This window comes from Medicago sativa, chromosome 3 (genome assembly GCF_051527215.1).
Source record: "Medicago sativa cultivar Bolivia chromosome 3, Bolivia_mono, whole genome shotgun sequence".
NCBI lineage: Eukaryota > Viridiplantae > Streptophyta > Magnoliopsida > Fabales > Fabaceae > Medicago > Medicago sativa.
Genome location: NC_140751.1, coordinates 98,519,185 through 98,539,508, shown reverse-complemented (window position 1 = coordinate 98,539,508; position 20,324 = coordinate 98,519,185). Strand labels below are relative to the sequence as shown.

At 33.5% G+C, this 20,324-nt stretch overlaps 6 protein-coding genes and 1 non-coding gene across 7 annotated transcripts; 3 read left to right on the top strand and 4 right to left on the bottom strand.

The window, feature by feature from the left end:
- The first annotated feature begins 26 nt into the window (after positions 1 to 26).
- Positions 27 to 733, top strand: LOC146942698 (auxin-induced protein X10A-like). Its single transcript, XM_085756746.1, has one exon. It carries the CDS (start codon positions 252 to 254, stop codon positions 528 to 530), a length of 279 nt encoding a protein of 92 aa, XP_085612872.1. The 5' UTR covers positions 27 to 251; the 3' UTR covers positions 531 to 733.
- Positions 734 to 2,043: 1,310 nt separating this feature from the next.
- LOC146942697 (auxin-induced protein 15A-like) lies at positions 2,044 to 2,736 on the bottom strand. Its single transcript, XM_085756741.1, has one exon. The coding sequence runs from the start codon at positions 2,663 to 2,665 to the stop codon at positions 2,213 to 2,215; it is 453 nt and encodes a 150-aa protein (XP_085612867.1). The 5' UTR covers positions 2,666 to 2,736; the 3' UTR covers positions 2,044 to 2,212.
- Positions 2,737 to 4,133: 1,397 nt separating this feature from the next.
- Positions 4,134 to 4,646, top strand: LOC146942696 (auxin-induced protein X10A-like). Its single transcript, XM_085756745.1, has one exon. It carries the CDS (start codon positions 4,217 to 4,219, stop codon positions 4,493 to 4,495), a length of 279 nt encoding a protein of 92 aa, XP_085612871.1. The 5' UTR covers positions 4,134 to 4,216; the 3' UTR covers positions 4,496 to 4,646.
- A 1,434-nt stretch (positions 4,647 to 6,080) lies between these two features.
- On the top strand, positions 6,081 to 6,789 carry LOC146942695 (auxin-induced protein 6B-like). The gene has a single exon (XM_085756744.1). The coding sequence runs from the start codon at positions 6,256 to 6,258 to the stop codon at positions 6,535 to 6,537; it is 282 nt and encodes a 93-aa protein (XP_085612870.1). The 5' UTR covers positions 6,081 to 6,255; the 3' UTR covers positions 6,538 to 6,789.
- Positions 6,790 to 7,184: 395 nt separating this feature from the next.
- LOC146942694 (U6 spliceosomal RNA) lies at positions 7,185 to 7,287 on the bottom strand. The gene has a single exon (XR_015033742.1). It is a non-coding gene; the product is annotated as a U6 spliceosomal RNA (small nuclear RNA).
- Positions 7,288 to 9,896: 2,609 nt separating this feature from the next.
- On the bottom strand, positions 9,897 to 10,607 carry LOC146942693 (10 kDa chaperonin, mitochondrial-like). Its single transcript, XM_085756743.1, has 2 exons — positions 10,377 to 10,607; positions 9,897 to 10,286 (listed from the first exon to the last, which is right to left on the bottom strand). The coding sequence occupies exons 1-2, from the start codon at positions 10,479 to 10,481 to the stop codon at positions 10,098 to 10,100; spliced, it is 294 nt and encodes a 97-aa protein (XP_085612869.1). The 5' UTR covers positions 10,482 to 10,607; the 3' UTR covers positions 9,897 to 10,097.
- A 2,108-nt stretch (positions 10,608 to 12,715) lies between these two features.
- On the bottom strand, positions 12,716 to 19,035 carry LOC146942692 (transcription factor MYB3R-1-like). Its single transcript, XM_085756755.1, has 12 exons — positions 18,869 to 19,035; positions 18,370 to 18,537; positions 17,348 to 17,402; positions 16,946 to 17,003; positions 16,591 to 16,685; positions 16,347 to 16,450; positions 15,965 to 16,093; positions 14,217 to 15,684; positions 13,734 to 14,014; positions 13,523 to 13,637; positions 13,211 to 13,435; positions 12,716 to 13,029 (listed from the first exon to the last, which is right to left on the bottom strand). Exons 2-12 carry the CDS (start codon positions 18,432 to 18,434, stop codon positions 12,910 to 12,912), a joined length of 2,715 nt encoding a protein of 904 aa, XP_085612881.1. The 5' UTR covers positions 18,435 to 18,537; positions 18,869 to 19,035; the 3' UTR covers positions 12,716 to 12,909.
- Between the last annotated feature and the right edge of the window lie 1,289 nt (positions 19,036 to 20,324).

The window sequence follows — 20,324 nt, the reverse complement described above, 5'->3', positions numbered from 1 at the left end:
GCCATTCATATTGCGCTCCTATTGAACTTATTGATCCTTGACAGAGGCATCAAAGACAATACCATGTGATCTCGTCTCATGGGTCCCATTATTTTAACAACCATTTTCTAGCAAATGGATTTCAAAGAAACTCTTGAATTCTATAAATACACTGTCCCTCCTTCACAACTTCACAAATCACTCGAGCAAACAAATATAGAAAGATTTTGCTGAAATCTGAGAAATTCAGTTTTTTCTTCAAAATATTTGAAATGGGTTTCCGTTTACCTGCCATTAGACGAACTTCATTTACAGGTAGCCAAGCATCATCGAAAGTTGTGAATGTGCCAAAGGGCTATCTTGCAGTGTATGTTGGAGACAAGATGAAACGGTTTGTGATCCCCATGTCATACTTGAACCAAGCTTCATTTCAAAACTTGTTGAGTCAAGCAGAGGAAGAATTTGGATATGATCACCCAATGGGTGGCCTAACAATTCCTTGCAAAGAAGATGTTTTCTTGCACATTACTGCTAGCTTCAATGGGCTATAGTTCTAAAACTGTCATAGACTGACATAGATTAGAAGTGACATTTTGTACAAAGTCATGATTTAGATTTGTAAAGAATTTTTCCCCTTTCCTGCCTTTGGAATGGGTTAGCAATGTCCATCTGAATGACAAATTCAGGAAGAGATTGTATGTCATTATTTACTTTATTTCCAATTCTAATCATAATGACATGATATATTCAACAACTCAAAGGGCTTCTATATGCTTCTATTTTATAAGTTACAAAACTAATGATTGTTTGGGATAAAAATAAGTATACTACGTTCATCAAAATTCAAATTTCAGTCAAATCTGTCCTATTTTACTTGTGTTGAAGGCGAATATGCTGCGAATATACAGACTGTGTGAAAATTTGAAACATATTTTATTCAAAGAAGAAAAAAATGAAACAAATTGAAGGGAGTAGTTTTTTTAGGATAATTGAACGGAGTGGTTATTATAGATTGTGATGATTATAAAGGGTATATTTTATTACCATTTTACGTATTATTTTGGTCAATCTCTCTACTCCTTTTGCTACAAGGATGGATGGTACAAAATGAAACTTTATAATCACTAGTGAATACGGTTTTACTTTTAACTGTTTTTAGTTAATGTTTGGCTCAATTGTGGAACTAAATTTCGTGGTATGATCCTTCTCATTCTGCGATTGATATATCGGCCATTTTTACAGCTAGATCAACAATGTGGAAGTAGCCTATCCATACAAAGTTACAGCAGTTGCTTCAGATCAAAATGATTGCGGATTTTTTGCTTATAATTGGAGATTCTATAACTGAACAGGATCAAATTAATGTTGTACTTGAGGGATTACCAGAAGAGTATAGTCAATTTGTTGTGATGATCTGTGGAAGCCCTGATTCACCCTCAACCCTCTCAGCAAACAAATTCTGCTACCTCAGTGCAGAATTCCACTTTACCAAAATAAAGCATGTTAAGATAAATTGTTATAAAAAAGTTATAAGTGATTATACAGTTTTCTTTTGCACCATCGCTGGACCCAATTCAACCTTAAAAAAACTATCTTATAAGGTGAGGGTGTCACTCTTTATAAACTCTAAACTGACCTTTTCTTTATTCAATGTGGGGTTTGGGTTTTTCCCAGTAGAAATATATCCTTTCTAATCATCAGAAGCTTGCTTTCAGAGTTTGGGTATTGAATCTCACTGGACTTGGAATAGTTGGAGGAGCTTTCTTATTTATGATAGCCTAATTCATCTGCCTAGATGAAGAAGCAATTGATAGAAGCACAATACATGTAAAAAAAATTGTGAGCTTAGATCCAGGATAACTTATCAACTACTAAAGTTTGGCTGAATGTTTTATTAGGTCAGAAATTTGCAGGAATATTCGAGCTCGAAATTGCTTACAGCACATACTCTTATGTCATCATTATGGTAAACCAAGAAAATCTAGATAATGTTTCATAATTTCTTTTTCTTTTTTTGCCAAGGAATCACCAGTTTTGTAATTTATAAAGAGAAGCATATTGGAGTTGTTGAATGTATTCTGTCATTATGATTAGAAAATAGAAATAAATAATAACAATTATTCTAACCCATTCCAGAGGTAGGAAAATGAAACAAAATCTTTACAAAATCTAAATTATGACTATTGTACAAAATTTCCCTGCTAATCTATGTCAGTCTCCTTTATTGAAAGATTTATAGCTCATTGAAGCGAGCAGTAATATGCAAGAAAACATCTTCTGTGCAAGGAATTGTGAGGCCACCCATTGGATGATCATATCCGAATTCTTCCTCCACTTGATTCAACAAGTTTTGAAATGAAGCTTGGTTCAAGTATGACATGGGGATAACAAACCGCTTCATTTGCTCTCCAACGTACACTGCAAGATAACCCTTTGGCACATTCAATACTTTTGATGTTTGGCTACTGCTAAATGAAGCTCGTCTAATAGCTGCAGGTAAACGGAAACCCATTTCAAATGTTTTGAAGAAATAAGATGAATTTTTCAGATGTAAGATAAAAGTATCCAAGTTTGATTTCTTGAGTGATTTGTGATTGTTGTGAAGGAGGACACAATATTTATAGTTTCCAAGAGTTTCTTGAAATCCCTTTGTTAGAGAAATGATTGCTAAAGGGATGGGGGCCATGAGATGAGATATCACATGGGGTTGTCTTAGATGCCACTATTAAGGATCAGTAAGTTCAATAAGAGTGAAAACCCCACCTTTGGAATGAAAGGTTCATGTTAAACTCAATGCTTGTATAGTGCCTACTCATTTCATTTCAGACATGCATCAGACATGGCACATGTTATCTTCACATTGATGACACAGCTCAATGCTGATGAAACCTGACGAATTATGAGAAAAATATTAGTCATACACAAATATAATATTTATCAACAGTGCATATTTATTGTTCTTTATTTAGATCTTGAAGGGACATGTTGGAGACAATACACAAGCAGATTTTGGTTCACAAGATATCACATGATACATCTCAAGAGGTCTTTCTCAATACTGAATAATTGCTTCAGACTTGAGAGAGTTGGTTGTTACAAAGGCTAAAAAATTCTGATAACAAAACTGTAGGTGGCCTACAAAATTAATTTAGCAGACATAGACAACAATGATTGTGGTCAATTGTAAGGGACTGCAAAAAGAGGATAGAAGTCCAAGTTTTGATTTTGTCGTTATTCAAAATTGACATCTGTTGTTTCCTGATAATACTGATCAAATTAATTTGAGGCAAGGTGTCAACCATTCATCTTTGTGATGCAAACCTAATTGGTTAGATCCACATTTCCTACCAAAATACCTTATGAATTATCAATTTATGATCATTTTCCGTGCAAAATGTATAAAAAATTGTACTGAGATAACAAGGATGCAAGTCCACCGATCAGAATTAAATGCTATAAGCTCAAGTTTTTTTAGCTGACTTATCCCAATACAAAAACTGATTCTACAATGTAAGCAGCTTACAACAACAACAACAACAACAACCAAGCCTTATCCCACTAAATGGGGTCGGCTACATGGATCAAATGACGCCATAGTGTCCTATCATAAACCATATTTGGATCCAACTCAATGTAAGCAGCTATAAAGTTAAAAAATTCCTCATCAATTTTGAACCAGATTTAACAACAACCTAGTTAATTGGAACACTACCTTTACAATGCAGTAAAGCTTGCAAAGAATACAAACCATATCATATTTTAAATCCAGCTAGTTCTGTGGAAGAGTGAAAACTCGAAACATGATGGATCTTTTGACTGTTAGATTAAAATTCAATCATGTTGCAAGAAATTATATCCATATGAAGATTGGCAACAGCTTCAAAGTATATTTCATGGTTGATTGAATTTCAAGCAATAATAGCAACCAGTTGCCACATCCCCAAGGACAAAATACTTAATATGTTAACAGATTGTCTGAAACAGGTCTGTTTCACAAGCCTAATCCTAAGTGAAAACCTCCAAGACAGTGCCATGTGATTATTAATGAGCTATGTCTCCAACTAAACCCATTGAACAACTCATTCACCATACAATTGGTTTTCGAAGTCTATATATACACATCATTGGGTTTAGAAACAACACAAATCATTCTTACTTCAAAGCATCATAATTCAAGTTCACTTATTTTTTCAACTACTTCTTCGAGATCATTCAGTCGTCAAGAAACAAAACAAGAATGGGTTTTCGCTTACCTGGTATTAGACAATCATCATTTAGTGCAAGTCAATCATCTAGCAAACAAGTGGAAGTCCCAAAAGGCTATTTTGCAGTGTATGTTGGAGAGGAAAATAAGAGGTTTTTGATTCCAGTGTCATTCTTGAATGAGCCTTCATTTCAAGAATTGTTGCGCCAAGGTGAAGAGGAATTCGGTTACTGTCATCCAATGGGTGGTCTTACAATTCCTTGCAAGGAAGATGTGTTTTTACATACAACTTCCCGCTTGAACAGCCTATAAATAAATTCATACCGCTTAACGATAACATAACACAATAGGATTGACTAGTTGAGACAACTTTTGTATATCACAATTTTGTTTTGTTTATTTTGATGTTTCCTCTTAAGTGGAAATCAGAAATGAGAATGTTACAAAACTATATTCTTTTGAATTTAGCTATTGTTTTTTGTGTCACCTGAAATACTTGCATTGCACAAACACAAGCCATGCGCTGATTTTATGGATACTGTTTATTACATACTTACTCATTGATATGGTGATGCAAAATTGGCATATATTACAAGGATATACAACAAAACTTGAAACAAATAAATATTTAAAGAAAACCCTTTCTTTAACCTATAAAGATTATCAACCTGATTGGCACATAATATAATTTTGAAAACAGGCCAGTAGAAGTTAAATTAAAATGACGAAAAGAATATACCACATAATAAAACGTCTTAGTTCTTACCAATTATTTATTAAGTTGGATTCTTCTTGTGATGCTGGAAGAAGGTGGAGGAGACCATAATCACATGTAGTTCTCGTCAAAGTTGTTGTCCTAAAACACACATTCAACGGAAATCCTTTAATTTGAATTCCTTGCAGCCTCAACTGTTCATAAAAGTGTATGTTAGCTAAGAGTCAAACCTAAACATACAAAAATAGAACCAAGAGTCAAATAATCATCTCAATTCTTTAAAGCTAGAAACTCACCCAAACTAAACTGTGATCTCTTGCCTCCTTATATCTGTTAACCAGTTTTAAATGGAGAACTTCGACACTTAAAGCAGTAAATCATCAACTGTACGGTAATTTGGATCTGATACTTGAGTTACAAAAACCATCAGGCCTTCTTTGGAGGAAAAGAAAAATAAAAATATTATTGAACATTAAATACAACTCAACATGTTCATCTAGAAAGCATCGCTTATATAGTAGTACAGAAGAAGACATTACATGCCAGTTTAATGCAGTTTCATGAATCAAGGTTCTACTGGCTAATTATCTTATATGCAGAAAAAGTCATCGGACAAACTTTGGTACAAGTTCAAGTTTTGATCTATAGTCCTCCTTATAATCGTGTCAAAGCAGTTGTTCCTAGGCTTTCTTCAAAAGACTGCGATTATTTAAAACGAAATATATACGGATGTTGAAATTAAAAATCCAATTTTCAGAGTACAGCTTTTCTGCTATTTGTGGGTTCAAACATGTACTACTATCTTCTGACTGCTGACCAAGACTTTGATACAGGTTCCAAGTTCTCTCCTAACATTTATGAGCCAACTAGCCATTACCTTAGAATTCACACTACAACAGAAATTTTTGGTAGCTAGCTATATGTCGGCATTGAGCCGCGCAATCAATAGGAAGAACACACGTTACATGTCTAATGCATGTCTAAAAAATATGACAATCCATAAAAGAAATTTAATTTAAATCTAGCCATCTCATTTGACTTCCAAGTGGGTACTCTACTGGCCTTTCTTTCAAATGGTGGGGCTTATTATATATGTACTCTTATTGAACTTGTTGAGCCTTGATTTATGGAGAGACGTCAAAAGACAATAGCATGTGTTCCCTCATCTCATGGAGCCCATCCTTTAACAATAATTTAATTTCTCAAAGAAATGGATTTGAAGAAACTCTTGAACCCATAAATACACTACTACTTTCCATCACAACCATCACAAATCATTCACATACTAAAGCATCAAAAGATAAATACTATTTTCCTTAAATTTGAGAGGTTTAGTCTGTTGTTTGAAACATTTAAAATGGGCTTCCGTTTACCAGCAGCTATAAGAAGGGCTTCCTTTAGCAGTAGCCAAGCATCAACAAAAGCGACAAATGTGCCAAAGGGCTATCTTGCAGTGTACGTTGGAGAGGAAATGAAGCGGTTTGTGATCCCTATGTCCTACTTGAACCAAACTTCATTACAAGACTTGTTGAGTCGAGCAGAGGAAGAATTCGGATATGATCATCCAATGGGTGGCCTCACAATTCCTTGCACAGAAGATGTTTTTTTGCATATCACTTCTCGCTTCAATGGGCTGTAAATCTGCAGCTGCAAGAGAGTGACATAGATTAGGAATAACATTTTGAACAATAGGCGTTTTTTTTTTTTTACACTTGTAAATTTTCCTTTTCCCATGATCGGGAAAATGGGTGAGAATTTGTCTAAATGAATGACATACAGACTCGAGTACTGAGTAACAATATTTGTCAAATCATGAATGATGACACAATTTTTCAACAACTCGACTCGAGTGATTGTTTGTTCAACATATATCAGAAAATTCATTGAATAATTAATTGAAAGCTATGGTATATGGATTAGTGAGGCATTTGAATAGACATACTGAAACGAAAATATCTATGCATAATGCAATACTGACAGAACAATAAGACCATCCCCAATCCAATGGTAATACCCATCTATCTATCCAACAAAATAAGCAGAACAAGAATTACAATACTTTGATGGAAATACAGGTTGTTGAAAGAAGTAGAAGGAGACAATAACCCCCAATTTTTTGGGGGTTCTTTTTTTTAACCCCCAATTTCAAAATTTTAAACAAAACCCTAAACGAAAAAATCAAATAGTGAGAAGAGGAACCACCGAATGGAAAACGAAATTAATTTGCAGAAAAATGGAAGAAGAACGTACCTGAACGAAGAAGAAATCGGAAAAAAAAAAATCCAAAAAAATTTGGACCATTTCTCGATTTGTGCGTGTCATCCTTGCGCAGGGGCCATGCTAATCTTCTCTGTATCGTTCCAATTTTATCAGATGTCCCCGAAGGGACAAGCCCTGATGTCTGCCTCTTCTATATAAACACTCAAACCATGAAATATTTAGGCGATGTGGGACTAAAAGCGAAGCATGCCAATACTCCATATGCAATGCACATACATTCACCTGAACGATACAAGCAACCTACTTCCAATAAAGAAGAAGTTCGTCCCTCTCCTTCACACTACTCAAACAATGCCAATCAATCAATTAATAGTTTAATACAATCATCATATCATAGATACTTACATACCTGGATAGAATAGAATCTTGGGTCCTGTCATGCTACTTTCACACAAGTTTTTTTTCTTTTCTTTCACAATCCACTCAAAAGTAAAAGGATTAAGCGTCAATAATTTACTTTAGAGAGTAAAGTAACTAATATCACCGGTATTAATAAATTGATGCTTACATATGCACATACATAACAAATGAATTAAAGGTAATTACACTTGATCCAACTCGTCTGAAGTGAGCAACTCACTTTAGAATGTAAAGTGGACAATATCAACCGTTAATTAACAAATTAAATATAGATACATCATAACGGTGGCATAGCCAGGACCCTGGTTCAGAGGGTGTAGTTATTTATTTTTCATAGGTTATTTTTGCTAAAGATTTTCTAATTTAAAGTGCGTCGTACATTAAACGAGAGTCCACCTTCTGTCTAAAATTCGAACATTAGTTTTCTACATTGCAGAAGTGTAGTTACTTCTCTTAGACACATCTCTTGTCGACAATGTAAATTATTTTAAATAATGACAATAAAAATCATATATGTTTTGCTAAAAATCATATAAGTTATTCGGAGTCTAAAAGTGACAATTAAAATAACTTAAAAGATCTAAGTATTACAAAAAAATACTTAACTAACTTTTTTTTTTGAAAGGTAAGTGGTACGAAAAATACTTAACTAACTTGTTACATTTAAATAACTTAAAAACGCAAGTGGTACGGAAAAAAACTTAAAAACCAATTTATTACAATTAAATGTAATTTAATCTTGAATTTTATCTAATGTTTTTTTCATAACTAATTTACGTCCCTTGCTATTGGATTGTTTTGATTGTTAATTCACCAAACAGAACTTCACATCCTGTTAAAAAAATTGTCAATTCATTAACCACATGATTAATGAACTAAATTTAGCAAATATTTACACGTCATTAATCATCCATTATTATTATATATAAACAATGACATATAGCAAATATTTACACGTCATTAATCATCCATTATTATTATATATAAACAATGACATATGGTGTCAGTGTATGTTGTATACAACTCCAAGCAACGAAGGACTAATTCGGCATTATTTGTATTGATTCTGATATTGGTATTCTCACACCTTCCTCAGGTGGACAAAAGTTAAAATGGTCGTCTCCAAAGTAAAGTTCACACTGCGTTTATGCTCCTCTTGCATGTTTTTTGTCGAGGTATCTTTGCAATTTGTTGAGTTCCTCAACTATGAGTTAGAAACTTTTTACGTGTAGGGATCGCATCGAGGGTGTCAAGCTCCGATAATCCTCCCCTTTTCTGAGGTGTGTCTATTCTACAATGCCATGTGATTATTTGGAGGCATAGATTCTCATGTTGTATAAAGCTGAAGATTACGTTGTTGTTCTAAACCATTCCTAACGATGTGAAGCTGAGCGAGGTTGTCAAAGTCATGATTCATCACTTAACGAAAGTAAGAGAATTGCAAAAGAAATAACAGAGTAAAAGAAAAATAAATATCGAGTAAACAAGTCAAAAGAGTCATGTAAACATAGTTCAATCTTGGGTTAGGGTTCAAACTTAAATCCCTCACTATTTCACCTTAGAACCCAAATTCCTCGCTTATTCACCTTATAACCCAAATTTCTCACTTATTCACCTTAAGAATGTTGTATTTCTAGCTGTTAGTCTAATAGACAAAAAAAAAAAAAAAACAAGTCAAAAGAATCACCAATAAAGTCTAATAGATGTAAAAAAAAAAAAATGTTCGTAGTCCAGCCAGATGATTACAACTCTAACAAAGACTTACTATGGGGGGTTGCACAAACAATGAATGACTTCTTACTATGGGTTGCACAAACAATATTCTTCACAAAGTATCATCATCATTATAAATGTCTTTTGGATATAAAACTTCCATCATCTTCAATTCTGTTCTGTGTGGCTGTTCAATCTCACTGTAGTAGTTAAGCAACACTATTGATAAGTCAGGTGCCTTGATGAATGTTTTCATATAAAACTTGAAAAAATCTTAAATTTTGTTTGGTGGCTGCTCAATCTCATTATAGGAGTTAAGCTACCACCATTGATTGGCCTGGTACAGTGACCTTAATGAATGTTCCAAGGCTACAATGGATTGATATACAACACAACTATCTAGTGTTTTAAGAATTACATATGTAATTGTGTAATTTTCTCTACACACTATCCGCTGCACAATCTAAATAGAGCACAAGTTATCCTCTCACGATCTTGAATTGTCACAATCTAAATAGTAGTATTTCTTCCTATGGTCTCTGGATCTAATTAGGTAATATTATTACACTAGTTGGAACAAGGTATATGTAAAATAGACCATTGATAAAATGAAATGAAAATCAGAATAAGAATCATAACAACCACTGCAAGAAAAAGAAGTATCCTCATTGCCATAATATTTCAGAATATAAAAGAGGCATAAATCACAATATTTCAGGAAAAATAAAAATGAAAATCCCTCTCAAATGTTTGCACCAAATTAGATTGGACACTAAATTGAAGTTATTTCAATAAACCTAATCATCATAATTTGCACTTTATCAAACACAAACACTAGTCCATGAATCAATCACGCAGAATGCCCAAAATGTCCTCATCCCTAAACAAATGAAACTCTTTGTCATCAAGCTTAATTTGAGAGCCACCATATTCCGGCAAGAGAACGTGGTCACCTTCTTTGACAGACACCGGAATCAAATTCCCAGATTTGTCTCTCGATCCAGGTCCAACAGCTACAACCTTTCCTGAATTAAGCTGTTTTCAAACCAGAATCAATTAAATCCAAATCGATTAACACAGAGACATACATATATAAAAAAAATGAAGAAGAGAGTTTCTACAAACCTGGGAGGTCTTCTCAGGGAGAAGAATACCGGCGGAGGTCTTGGAAGGAGGGATGATTTTCTCGACGAGGATGCGGTTGAAGGTTGGAATCAAACGCTTAGCCATTGATGAAGGTTTGACGGATTAAATAATAAATTAAGGTTTTTCTGGAAATAAGATTCAAGAAATGGATTAGGGTTTTAATAGGGTACTAGAGGCCCTGGTTCTAGATCAGAATGGAAGGTTCTAGCGATGTCGAAATTTGGAACATTTTACCCTATACCCCTACATTTATACCCTCACCCCAACATTTTATATGAACTACCTATTTTACCCTCTATATAAAGTTAAAACACTTCATTTTTTTATTTGTCTCTTAACATGTCCAACTTTCATCGTTCATGTTCGAGAGAACGAGTGATCATGGAGATTCATTCCGGAAGACATTAATTAAAGTTTTTTGGTTTGCTTGAATCGACCAAAAATATGCAGTTTTAATTTTCCGACTACAATTTGATACCGAAATCATCAACGCCTCCCTTCCAGTTCAGATCTTGTGTTCGAAAGATTAAAAGATACATTTCTGATTCAGATCTAGCGTTCGGAAAACACATAGAAACGTTGTCAGTTCAGATCTTGCATTTCCGGAAAAATTCATGGATGTTGATTTCAGTTCATATTTATTTCCGGAATAATCATTTTCACATTTTCGGTTTATTAGAGGCATCGGAAATCCACTATTTCATTTTCATTCGTCAATATCCACCATTAACATCGATGAAATAAAATCTTTGAGAAATGTTAGTGATATTCACCGATGACAAATAAAGTCAAGCATTGAATTCACCGATGACAAATATTCAAATTAATGTCTCATTTACTCCATTTATTTAGATTATAATTCAAAAGCTTTGAGAGATAATTCTGGACGCAATTAGAAGAAAGTTAAACTGGAAAAGTTGTTTGCTACAAACAAATAAACACAACATACAAGATTTATGGTATTAATTTTGGAAATGTACATATGAGTTTTCTGGAAAATTATAAACAAATCATGAAAGTTTTTAATAGTTTTCTGAAACTATATATTAATCCGGAAATGTTAGTGATAGTTTTCCAGAAAATATGTAGGGGTGAGTGCAGTCATACTCAAAAAAGGAAGATGTAAAAGTTAAGTGGAAGAAGGATAAAATTGGAATTATTAGTGATTTGTAAGGGTGAAGGTACAAATGTAGGGGTATAGGGTAAAACTTCCCGAAATTTGAAGTAGGGTTTTTAGGGTTTTGGAATTGCCAACGGAAAGGCCTGCTTCAGCCCACTTCTTGTTTTTCGGTTTCAACTATCCGCACCCCCTAATAATTCTAGTACACCCTTCCAATTCAATTTATTATACACACATACGCAATATAAATAAATGTAGGAGGGTAGGAGCTAAATTTCATAAACACTTTTAGCATGATTCAAACTCATGGAAGGAAAAAGAAACTTATGGAGAGGTTTAAATTATTTTTTCCTTCTTTTTTAAAAGAAAAATCTACATTCCTTGTGTTGTCTTGATTAATTTGTATGATCTTTGAACGCAGAAGGGATGAGTATCATTGTAACCAAAAAAAAGAAGGGATGAGTATCATTTGATATTATTAATATTCTACGAATTTAAATATGTTTGTTTTAGTTCTTATAAAATTAGAACCTTTTAAGTATAGTTCTTAATAGAGAAGATAGGAATTTTAGTCATCCATATATTCACCCTTTGCAACTTTAGGGCTTTTTTTATAGGGGAAGAATTATAATTAGAATTATGATTTTAAAATTGAAATAAATAAATAAAACAAACATAATCAATAATTCTCCCTATTTCATTTTACATACGGAGTGCTATTCATTTTATAGCATCAGAACGCCCCATAACTTGCAGCTTAATACATAAACTGCATAAAATAAATCAGATATTTAGGTTATGTTGTGAGAACTGAGCACCTCAAATGCAACTTAAGCCATTCTATTTTTTATTTTGCAAGGATTGTCCCTATTTCAGCATTGCACAAATTCTACAACTACTGGATTCACTGATTCGAATTTAAAAAGCATCAGGGAAAACAGTTTTTTTAAACTGGTCAATCCTCCATTCGCTGCTCCATTTTTGCGGTAGATAAAACAGAGTGGACCAACTTGAATGGCCGAGTTCAAAACATCAATCCGTTCCACTTAAAATAGCGGGTTATACCGTCAAACACATGGGTTCTACTCGCTTTGCCACACCTATCAACACCAAAGAAGAAATATAACTATTATTTCCTCGCTTCCCTCTTCTGCTTATCTTTCCTCTACCTTTTTACGTTCTAAACGGACCCGGAGAATCAAGAATCATCATAACTTAGGATAATTTTTTTTGTTGTTGTTGTTACAAACTTACAAATTCAAGTCTTGTACTACAAGCTTAACAACAAAATAATTTTTTCTATAAATAAACGGCATTTTATATATATAAAGTATACTCATCAAAGAGCAAAACAGCTGAGGGCATTAGCCATAACAATGAACAGGCAGCTATCTATCTACATCCCTTCAACAAATACGAAGAAGGGCTTGAAACACTCATAGCTGAGGATTTGCCCTTATCACCTTTGTTTGGAGTTCCACATTCGCTGAAGTCAAGCATGCGTCGCTCCACCTGAAAACAAATATATTTCTTTATGCTATTAGATATATAACTGACAAAAACTAGAAAAAAAAAACTCCTAAATGATTACTTTCTATTAACTAGTCTCTGAACTAATAAATATAAACTATTCTCAATCTAACAAGTTTAGGACTAAATTGAAATTTTGTTGAAAAAATACGGAAACAATTACCAAAGCATTTGAAGGTGACTTAGAATGGTTCCCAGGCTGATTATGAGGATCGTTGTTTTCCTGGTTGTCTCCAGAGACATCTTTTGGTAGTGCCTTAGGAGTTTCATTTTCTAAAACATCTAGAGCATTGGCATATTGAGCAGCAGTGTGTTCACCAATCTGCTTAATCCATCCAAGTGCATCATAGCCGCTTTTATCACCCGGGCTAAAGAAACATCCGTAGTCCTGTAGGCATGCTCACTTCTTTAATCGAGGAGAAAGAAACTAATAGTTCAGAACAACAGTAAATTAAATCAACAGAACATATAGTACCTCGATAGTAATTTCAGCATCAATCCTAGGACTAGACAAAAAGGTGTTTATGAACAAAGGGGATTTCCATGCTGAAGGTGATTCAAAGCTTTTCCTAAAAGGCGTTCCTCCAAAACTGAAACCAAACAAGAAGTTACTCAAAAACAATGTGATCCATTAAAAACTTTGAAAAAAAATTAGATAACAATAAAATCATTTTAAAGAATAGTACATGCTATTTGTTTCAAAACCATCATCATTTCCGGTTTGATCGCCCATATTCTCTCCTGGGATTGATGATGAACAGACGGATTGCACACAAGTAACAGAAACTGAGAGTCTTTCGTGCTCCTTTAATCGAACACAAGGAGAGCTAAATCTTGAGACTGATTTTTTATGACTTCGAGCACTTAAACTTAGAACTATGTCTGATTTCAAACCAACTTGATTAGGAGAATACAGCGATGGATCATTCATATCATGTTCAATCAAAACTCGAGAAGGCTGTTGCACCTGACCAATAAAAATAACAAGTCAATATTACAAACTTTGGACTGCAATCGACCACAATAGAATAATAACATTTTGGAGCGCAGTGACAAGTTAGTATTTACAACTACTAATATTCTTAACAGACAAGTTAGTATTTACAACTACTAATATTCTTAACAGGCAAGGACCATGGTGGTTCTCGAATAGTAAAAGTAGTACTTACAATTTCAGCAGTAGTATCAATATCATTCTTCATCTTAGAATCGGCATCAAGCGGAGGCTGCTCATTCTTCTCCTTAGAGTTAATTTTATCCTCCACCTTAAAAGCTGGTCCACGATTTTCTTTATCATCTTCAATACCTTGAGTCTCATTGTCATCAAACATGACATCCAAACGGGAAAAGTTTCTAATCAGAGTTGACGTCATGTCAATCTCATGTTTCTTCTCCATTCTTCTATCTGATAGTGGAGATAAAAGGTCTCGGTCTCGGTTTCGTTTCTTCTTCTTCATTATGGACGGTGTACTTGTGAAAGTTTTAGCAGCACTTTTTAACAAAGCGTCCGGACTATCAATGCGGGAAGGTGAGTCCCACAATCTGAAAGGAGTCAGACAGTTCATAGAAGACATCATAAACTGGCGGATACCTAAGGGACTAAATTCTTGCTGCATATCTCCAGATTGTATAAGATCACAGCTCAAGAAAGGTATATCCACGCTTGGAAAACGGGGTGGTTCATAACATAGAGTTCCTCCTGTTTCCTCCTGTTGTGTATGCACATTTGGCTTTTCATCAATTGGATAGCAAGTTTGCATCGTATCTGATCCACATCCAGAACTACTTACAGACTCCAATTTTAAACTATCATCTTTCACATCATCTTCCCTCGAGACAAACTGCTGATCCTCAGAGCCGACCAACTGATTTGCTTCGGCAGTATACATTATCATCCTACTATCAGATGGTAAAGACGAATGACAAAGAGATGAAGTGTATCCACACAAGTCAACATTATTTACTCCTCCAGAGGAAAAACATTCATCGCTCATTGACTCTGAAAATAGGAATCTGCATTCATCATCAGTTATCAACATGTTTTGTTCTCCTTTAGCATTGCCCATAGATGAAGGCTGATATTCATATGGAACAATCATCATGTCATGACTTTCACTAGAAGCTAAAGAATCATTTTGCAACTGCATCGATTCCTGCCCAAAGTCCAGTGAGGCGGGCAAAGCATGTAAATTAAATTGGCAGTCCACGTTTGCGGAGGAACTCCCAGGTTTGTTTGAATATTTTTGCTCAAGAAATTGAGAGGAGCAAACCTCTTGGCGGGTAACACCATCCAGAGACATGTAATATGGCTCTGAACATGATGCTTGATTAGATTCTGCGTTGTGCCTGTACTCCTCCACATTTTGTATAACGGCAATGCTCAACTCTCTGCCAGATGGAAAGTGACTAGCGTTAACCGACTCTTGGCTACACTGTGAAACTTCCACACCTTCCGTGCCCCTAGGACCATTATCATCTACACTAAACTGCAACCTTGCAGGGGATGAAGCAATAGGTTGATTTGGATTTCCAACAAGTGGGACATTTTGAAACTGAGCAAGCAAGCCTGACGCCAAGTAGGAATCCAATTTTTTCTTAACAGAACTATTCCAGTGGTTCTTTATAGCATTGTCTGTCCTGTTTCCACATCAGAAAATGAAAAATCACAACTTTAAATGCTAACTAATAAACAGAAGTGAAAAATGAATCTAAATTTCACCCAGAAAAAACATGCATATTCTGATGGCATGATATTTTTCTTGATAAAAAGATATTTTTTCTACCTGACGCCAATCAGCCCCAGAAAATACATAAGAAACTGTGATTTCAAAAATGAAGTGAGAGCATGGTTGCATGCACTTTTCAACTTCGTTCCTTATTTAAATGAAATGCAAAAACCAAATTAACGTGTATTTACCTTCCAGGCAAAAACTTTGATAATTCTGCCCATCTGTTCCCATATATCTGATGAGCATGTATTAGAGCCAACTCTTCTTCCTGCGTCCATGCTTCTTTGTTTATAGAAGGATTAAGATGATTATGCCACCTAATAATTTTTCAAAAATCATCAGCGAGAATGAGAATTGACTACTACAACCCCCCAAGCAATTTAATTTATATTTGTACATATGTGCAATACGTAAAAAATAGAACAACAATCAAGTCTTATCCCACTAATTGGCAATAAGAAAATGTAGTCGGAATAAATATTAAATACATTGTACTCTAGTTTAATGTTTTTGGACATAAAGTATGTTAATCATAACATACATTAATTATTAGGAATCCAATAACCATACCTTTCTCGACATTGCTTACCGATACGTCCAGGTAAATGTTGTGCGATAGTAGACCACTTTTTAGGCCCATATTTGTTTACCAAATCAACAATTGTTTCATCTTCCTGTTTGCATTCAGATTGGTAGGTAAGTAAATAACAGATATCCAAACAGAAAATGGATAAAATAGACTATCATGTCAGAACCAACACAAAATTGTTAAGTATATAATCTACGCCGGCAAAAAATGAGAAGTTGATATTACCTCTTTAGACCAAGGACCTTTGATAAGTTCTGGATTTAAGACTTTTTGCCACCTATGCAGGCATTGTACATCAGTTCTATCCTTGAAACACTCCGCTGCAAACACATTGTACAGTCATAACAAGTCAAAAAACAATATTGAATAGGTGTAAAGACTACAGAAAAATATAAATTGAGTTTACTACAAATATATAGATTGATTCCCCGACAAACACCAGTTCTTTTTCCCATTTTAAATCTCCTCAGTTAAGCATGTAAAGGTCCAACTGAAAAAGCTAGTTTTTTGAAGAATTGAACACAACCAATGCTCCACTATGCAGCTATACGCCAACAGAAGTATGTCGTGAAAATATTACCTATTTTTTTCCAATTTTTTCCTTGAAAACGCTCAACAGCCTTCCTCAATATATCATCCTGCATACACAGAATTCATGTATTTCACTTGATCATATAATACTTTTTTACATAGAAGAAATTCAAAGAAAAATTAAGTAAAATTTCTAAATGCACATGTATACAAAAAAAAAAAGCCATTGCATTATTTATCCATTTATGATCTTCAAAGTCTGCACAATAACTATTAGTAGTACTATAATGATTGAAAGTGAAAAAGTTAACACAATAAGTCCTATAGATGCTAAATTTCACATGATACAAAATTTTATTGTGCGTCTCCTAAAACAGACAAATAAAGTTGCCGTAGAGCAATATTACCAAACTTTAGAAAGATGTAATATGTTAAAGTATTAAAAATTCACCTCCTCAGGCGTCCATTGTCCTTTAGTGGAGCGCCTTGTAGGGCCAGTAGTCCTCCTGCAAATACGTGCTTTATTGTAAGAGTAAACTCATTTCACTGCTTATAAATATATAATGACATGTTATAGATTGCACAAAATTATTTTCATGTAGAAATGTATTAAAATCCTCATCCTCATAAACTACATGTCTTTTGCCTTTTGCATATAAAATTTTCATAATCTTCAATTTTGTTTGGCAGCTGCTCAATCTCATTATAATAGCTAAGCTATCACCATTGATTGACCACGTATAGTGACCTTGATGAATAATTGGAGATTAAAGTGGATACACCCCATTGAAGTTGAGAAAGTTTAGAGAGTGCCTCATTTTGCCTTTTCTTGTGCAACTTCACACTCAGGTGTTAAGCCAGCAATGTGGCACCAATTGGAAGTGTTGGAGTGTACAGCGGACGGGTAAATCTATTTGACTTTTGTTGAACAAATCAAATTAACAGCAATGTGACAGAAAAATGTCACAAATGTGATAGGATAATGTCACAAGTATAATGTTACCACTTACCACTCTTTCAGACCTCTTTTCAACTAGCTTAAAAAGGCATTAGCATGTGCTTATAATCTTGGTTTTCTGTTATTGGTAAAAAGATGCGTTTGTTCTTTAAATTTGCAATATTATTTAATTTAAAAGTTCAAAAGGTTATAAAATGTGTTTTCTTAGTTAATCAGTTAAAAGATCTACCGCAGCAATTGTTAGAAATTTGAGAAACAATTATGATGAAACTAAGAATAAAGGCAAATTTAAGGAAAATTGTAATGATGGATACAATAAGCTATAATTGGGAAATTAAGGATCCAGTGCTTGGTCTTGGTAATAAATCATTTCATGCTCAAAAAAAGCAAATAACAACTCCAAACTTAAACATATCAATGATTCTAAAATTTACTTCCAAAAGGGGTATCTGAGATTAAAGCAACAAATGCATATCAAGCATGTTAGTAAAACAAAAGATGATTGTAAGATTTACCCATGTAATGCTCTAATTTTCTGTACACCATCTGATAGAGCAGGAATTGTGGTCTCACTTCCCATAGTGTACCGCAATTTCCACTTGTCTGCAATTATCTCCACGATTTGTCCTCCAAATCATTCTAATCCCTAATCCACCTTTATAAAATTTCGCAAGCAAAACTTCCTGCAAAGAAACACATGAATCAATATAAATTTAATTCAAATTTCAAATAAATCACCTAAGTCGCACAAAGTGGGATCCGCTACATGGATAAAACACATGGCAGCATTACAAATGAAATAGAGAAATATTAACAGACTCGATCCTTTCAAAATCAAACAATTAAAGTAAAAAATTCAAAAAAAAGGAAGAAAAAAAAAATTAAGGAATTGAAATTTAAAGTAATTTGAAAACTCATAATAGAATTTACATTTAAACATAAACATGATTTGTAGATCGGAGAGTTAACGATGAAGGAATCGAAATCAAAATCAAAATGCAAGCGTTCACTGACCAGATTGAGCTTCAGAAATGAAGATATTGGAGAAAATGGATGAGGAAATTGAAGCTGTGTGAAAATGCAAATCCGAATGGATAGATGTTGAAGAAAGATCTAGAATTTGACATCAACGTTCAAAGTAGGGAGAAGAATAAGAAGAGGTTTTAGTGAGAGAAAGTGTTAAAGGAAACGGTCTTCTCAATATTCAAACATAAAGGGGCGGAAACTATTTTCTCTTTTTCTTTTCTTTTCTTTTTTGAAAATTAATTCTTTTTTCCTTTTTTCACAAACAATATTATTGACTTTTTTGAGGTTTTTTTTTTTCTTCCCAAAAGTGCAACGGTCATATATTTTATTTTCTTTCTTCAAATTTCCTCCACATATTTTTTTGGAGTTTACTAATATGTATTGCTGGTGTGTTTGGTATTTAATTTTATTTTTATAGTATATCACTTACTTATGCTAATTCTTAAAATATATTTTTCTAAGTATCTTTTCATAAAAAAAAAAAAAAAAAATCTATACATGTAAAACTTTTTTACTTATGCATTCAATCAAATTATTCTAAATATATTGTCCATTTAATTAGTATACATTGTCAGTTTATAATTATTTTATACATATATTCAACGATGTGTTGTCACATCAATTAATGAATATGAGAACTCATGTGTTTTCATATTCATTAACTGACGTTGTAAGACATCATTAGATACATGTCTAAAATAATTTTACATTGTTAATATATGGCAATTAAATCATATATATTATTCTCTAAAAAAAAACTCATATATATTAAAACATTTTAGAATGAACCTAACAAATGTGGCATCAATATTGATTTGATTGAATGCATGTGTCAAAAATATTTGTATCACTGGTGTTTACTAGTTAAATCTAAAATTAAATATATATTTTTAAGTATTTATGTGTTGTCAAAAGAATTATCGCTATGATATAAAGTGTCATGCATGTATAAAATTTTACAATTTACAAAACTTCCTTTTTCCCTGTTTTATTTTGAGTTCCTACATAAGAAACAATAAACACAAATGTACATTTGTCAAAAAAAAAATAAACACAACTGTACTATCTATTTTTACTCAGGATTAAAACAAGTTACCCAAAAAAAAAAACAAGATTATGCTCTAAAAAAAGAAGATTTTTAAATTTTTTTTTTGAAGGAAACAAAGATGATGAAGGTTTTTTTTTTTGACCAACAAAAACTCATATCATTTCATTCATCACACAATTTGGAATACAAGATGGAATCAAATCAAAGACTTGGTGACGAGCTTGTAATATTGACACCCTAGCGAAACTATGAGCGACAACATTCGCTTGTCTCCTAACAAAATTTATCTTGAAGTTTGTACATTGTTGTAATAGTGACCTGCAGTCATCAATGATACTACCAAATTCTGCCTGGTTGTTATTCTTATCATATATGCTATCAACCACTAGTTTACAA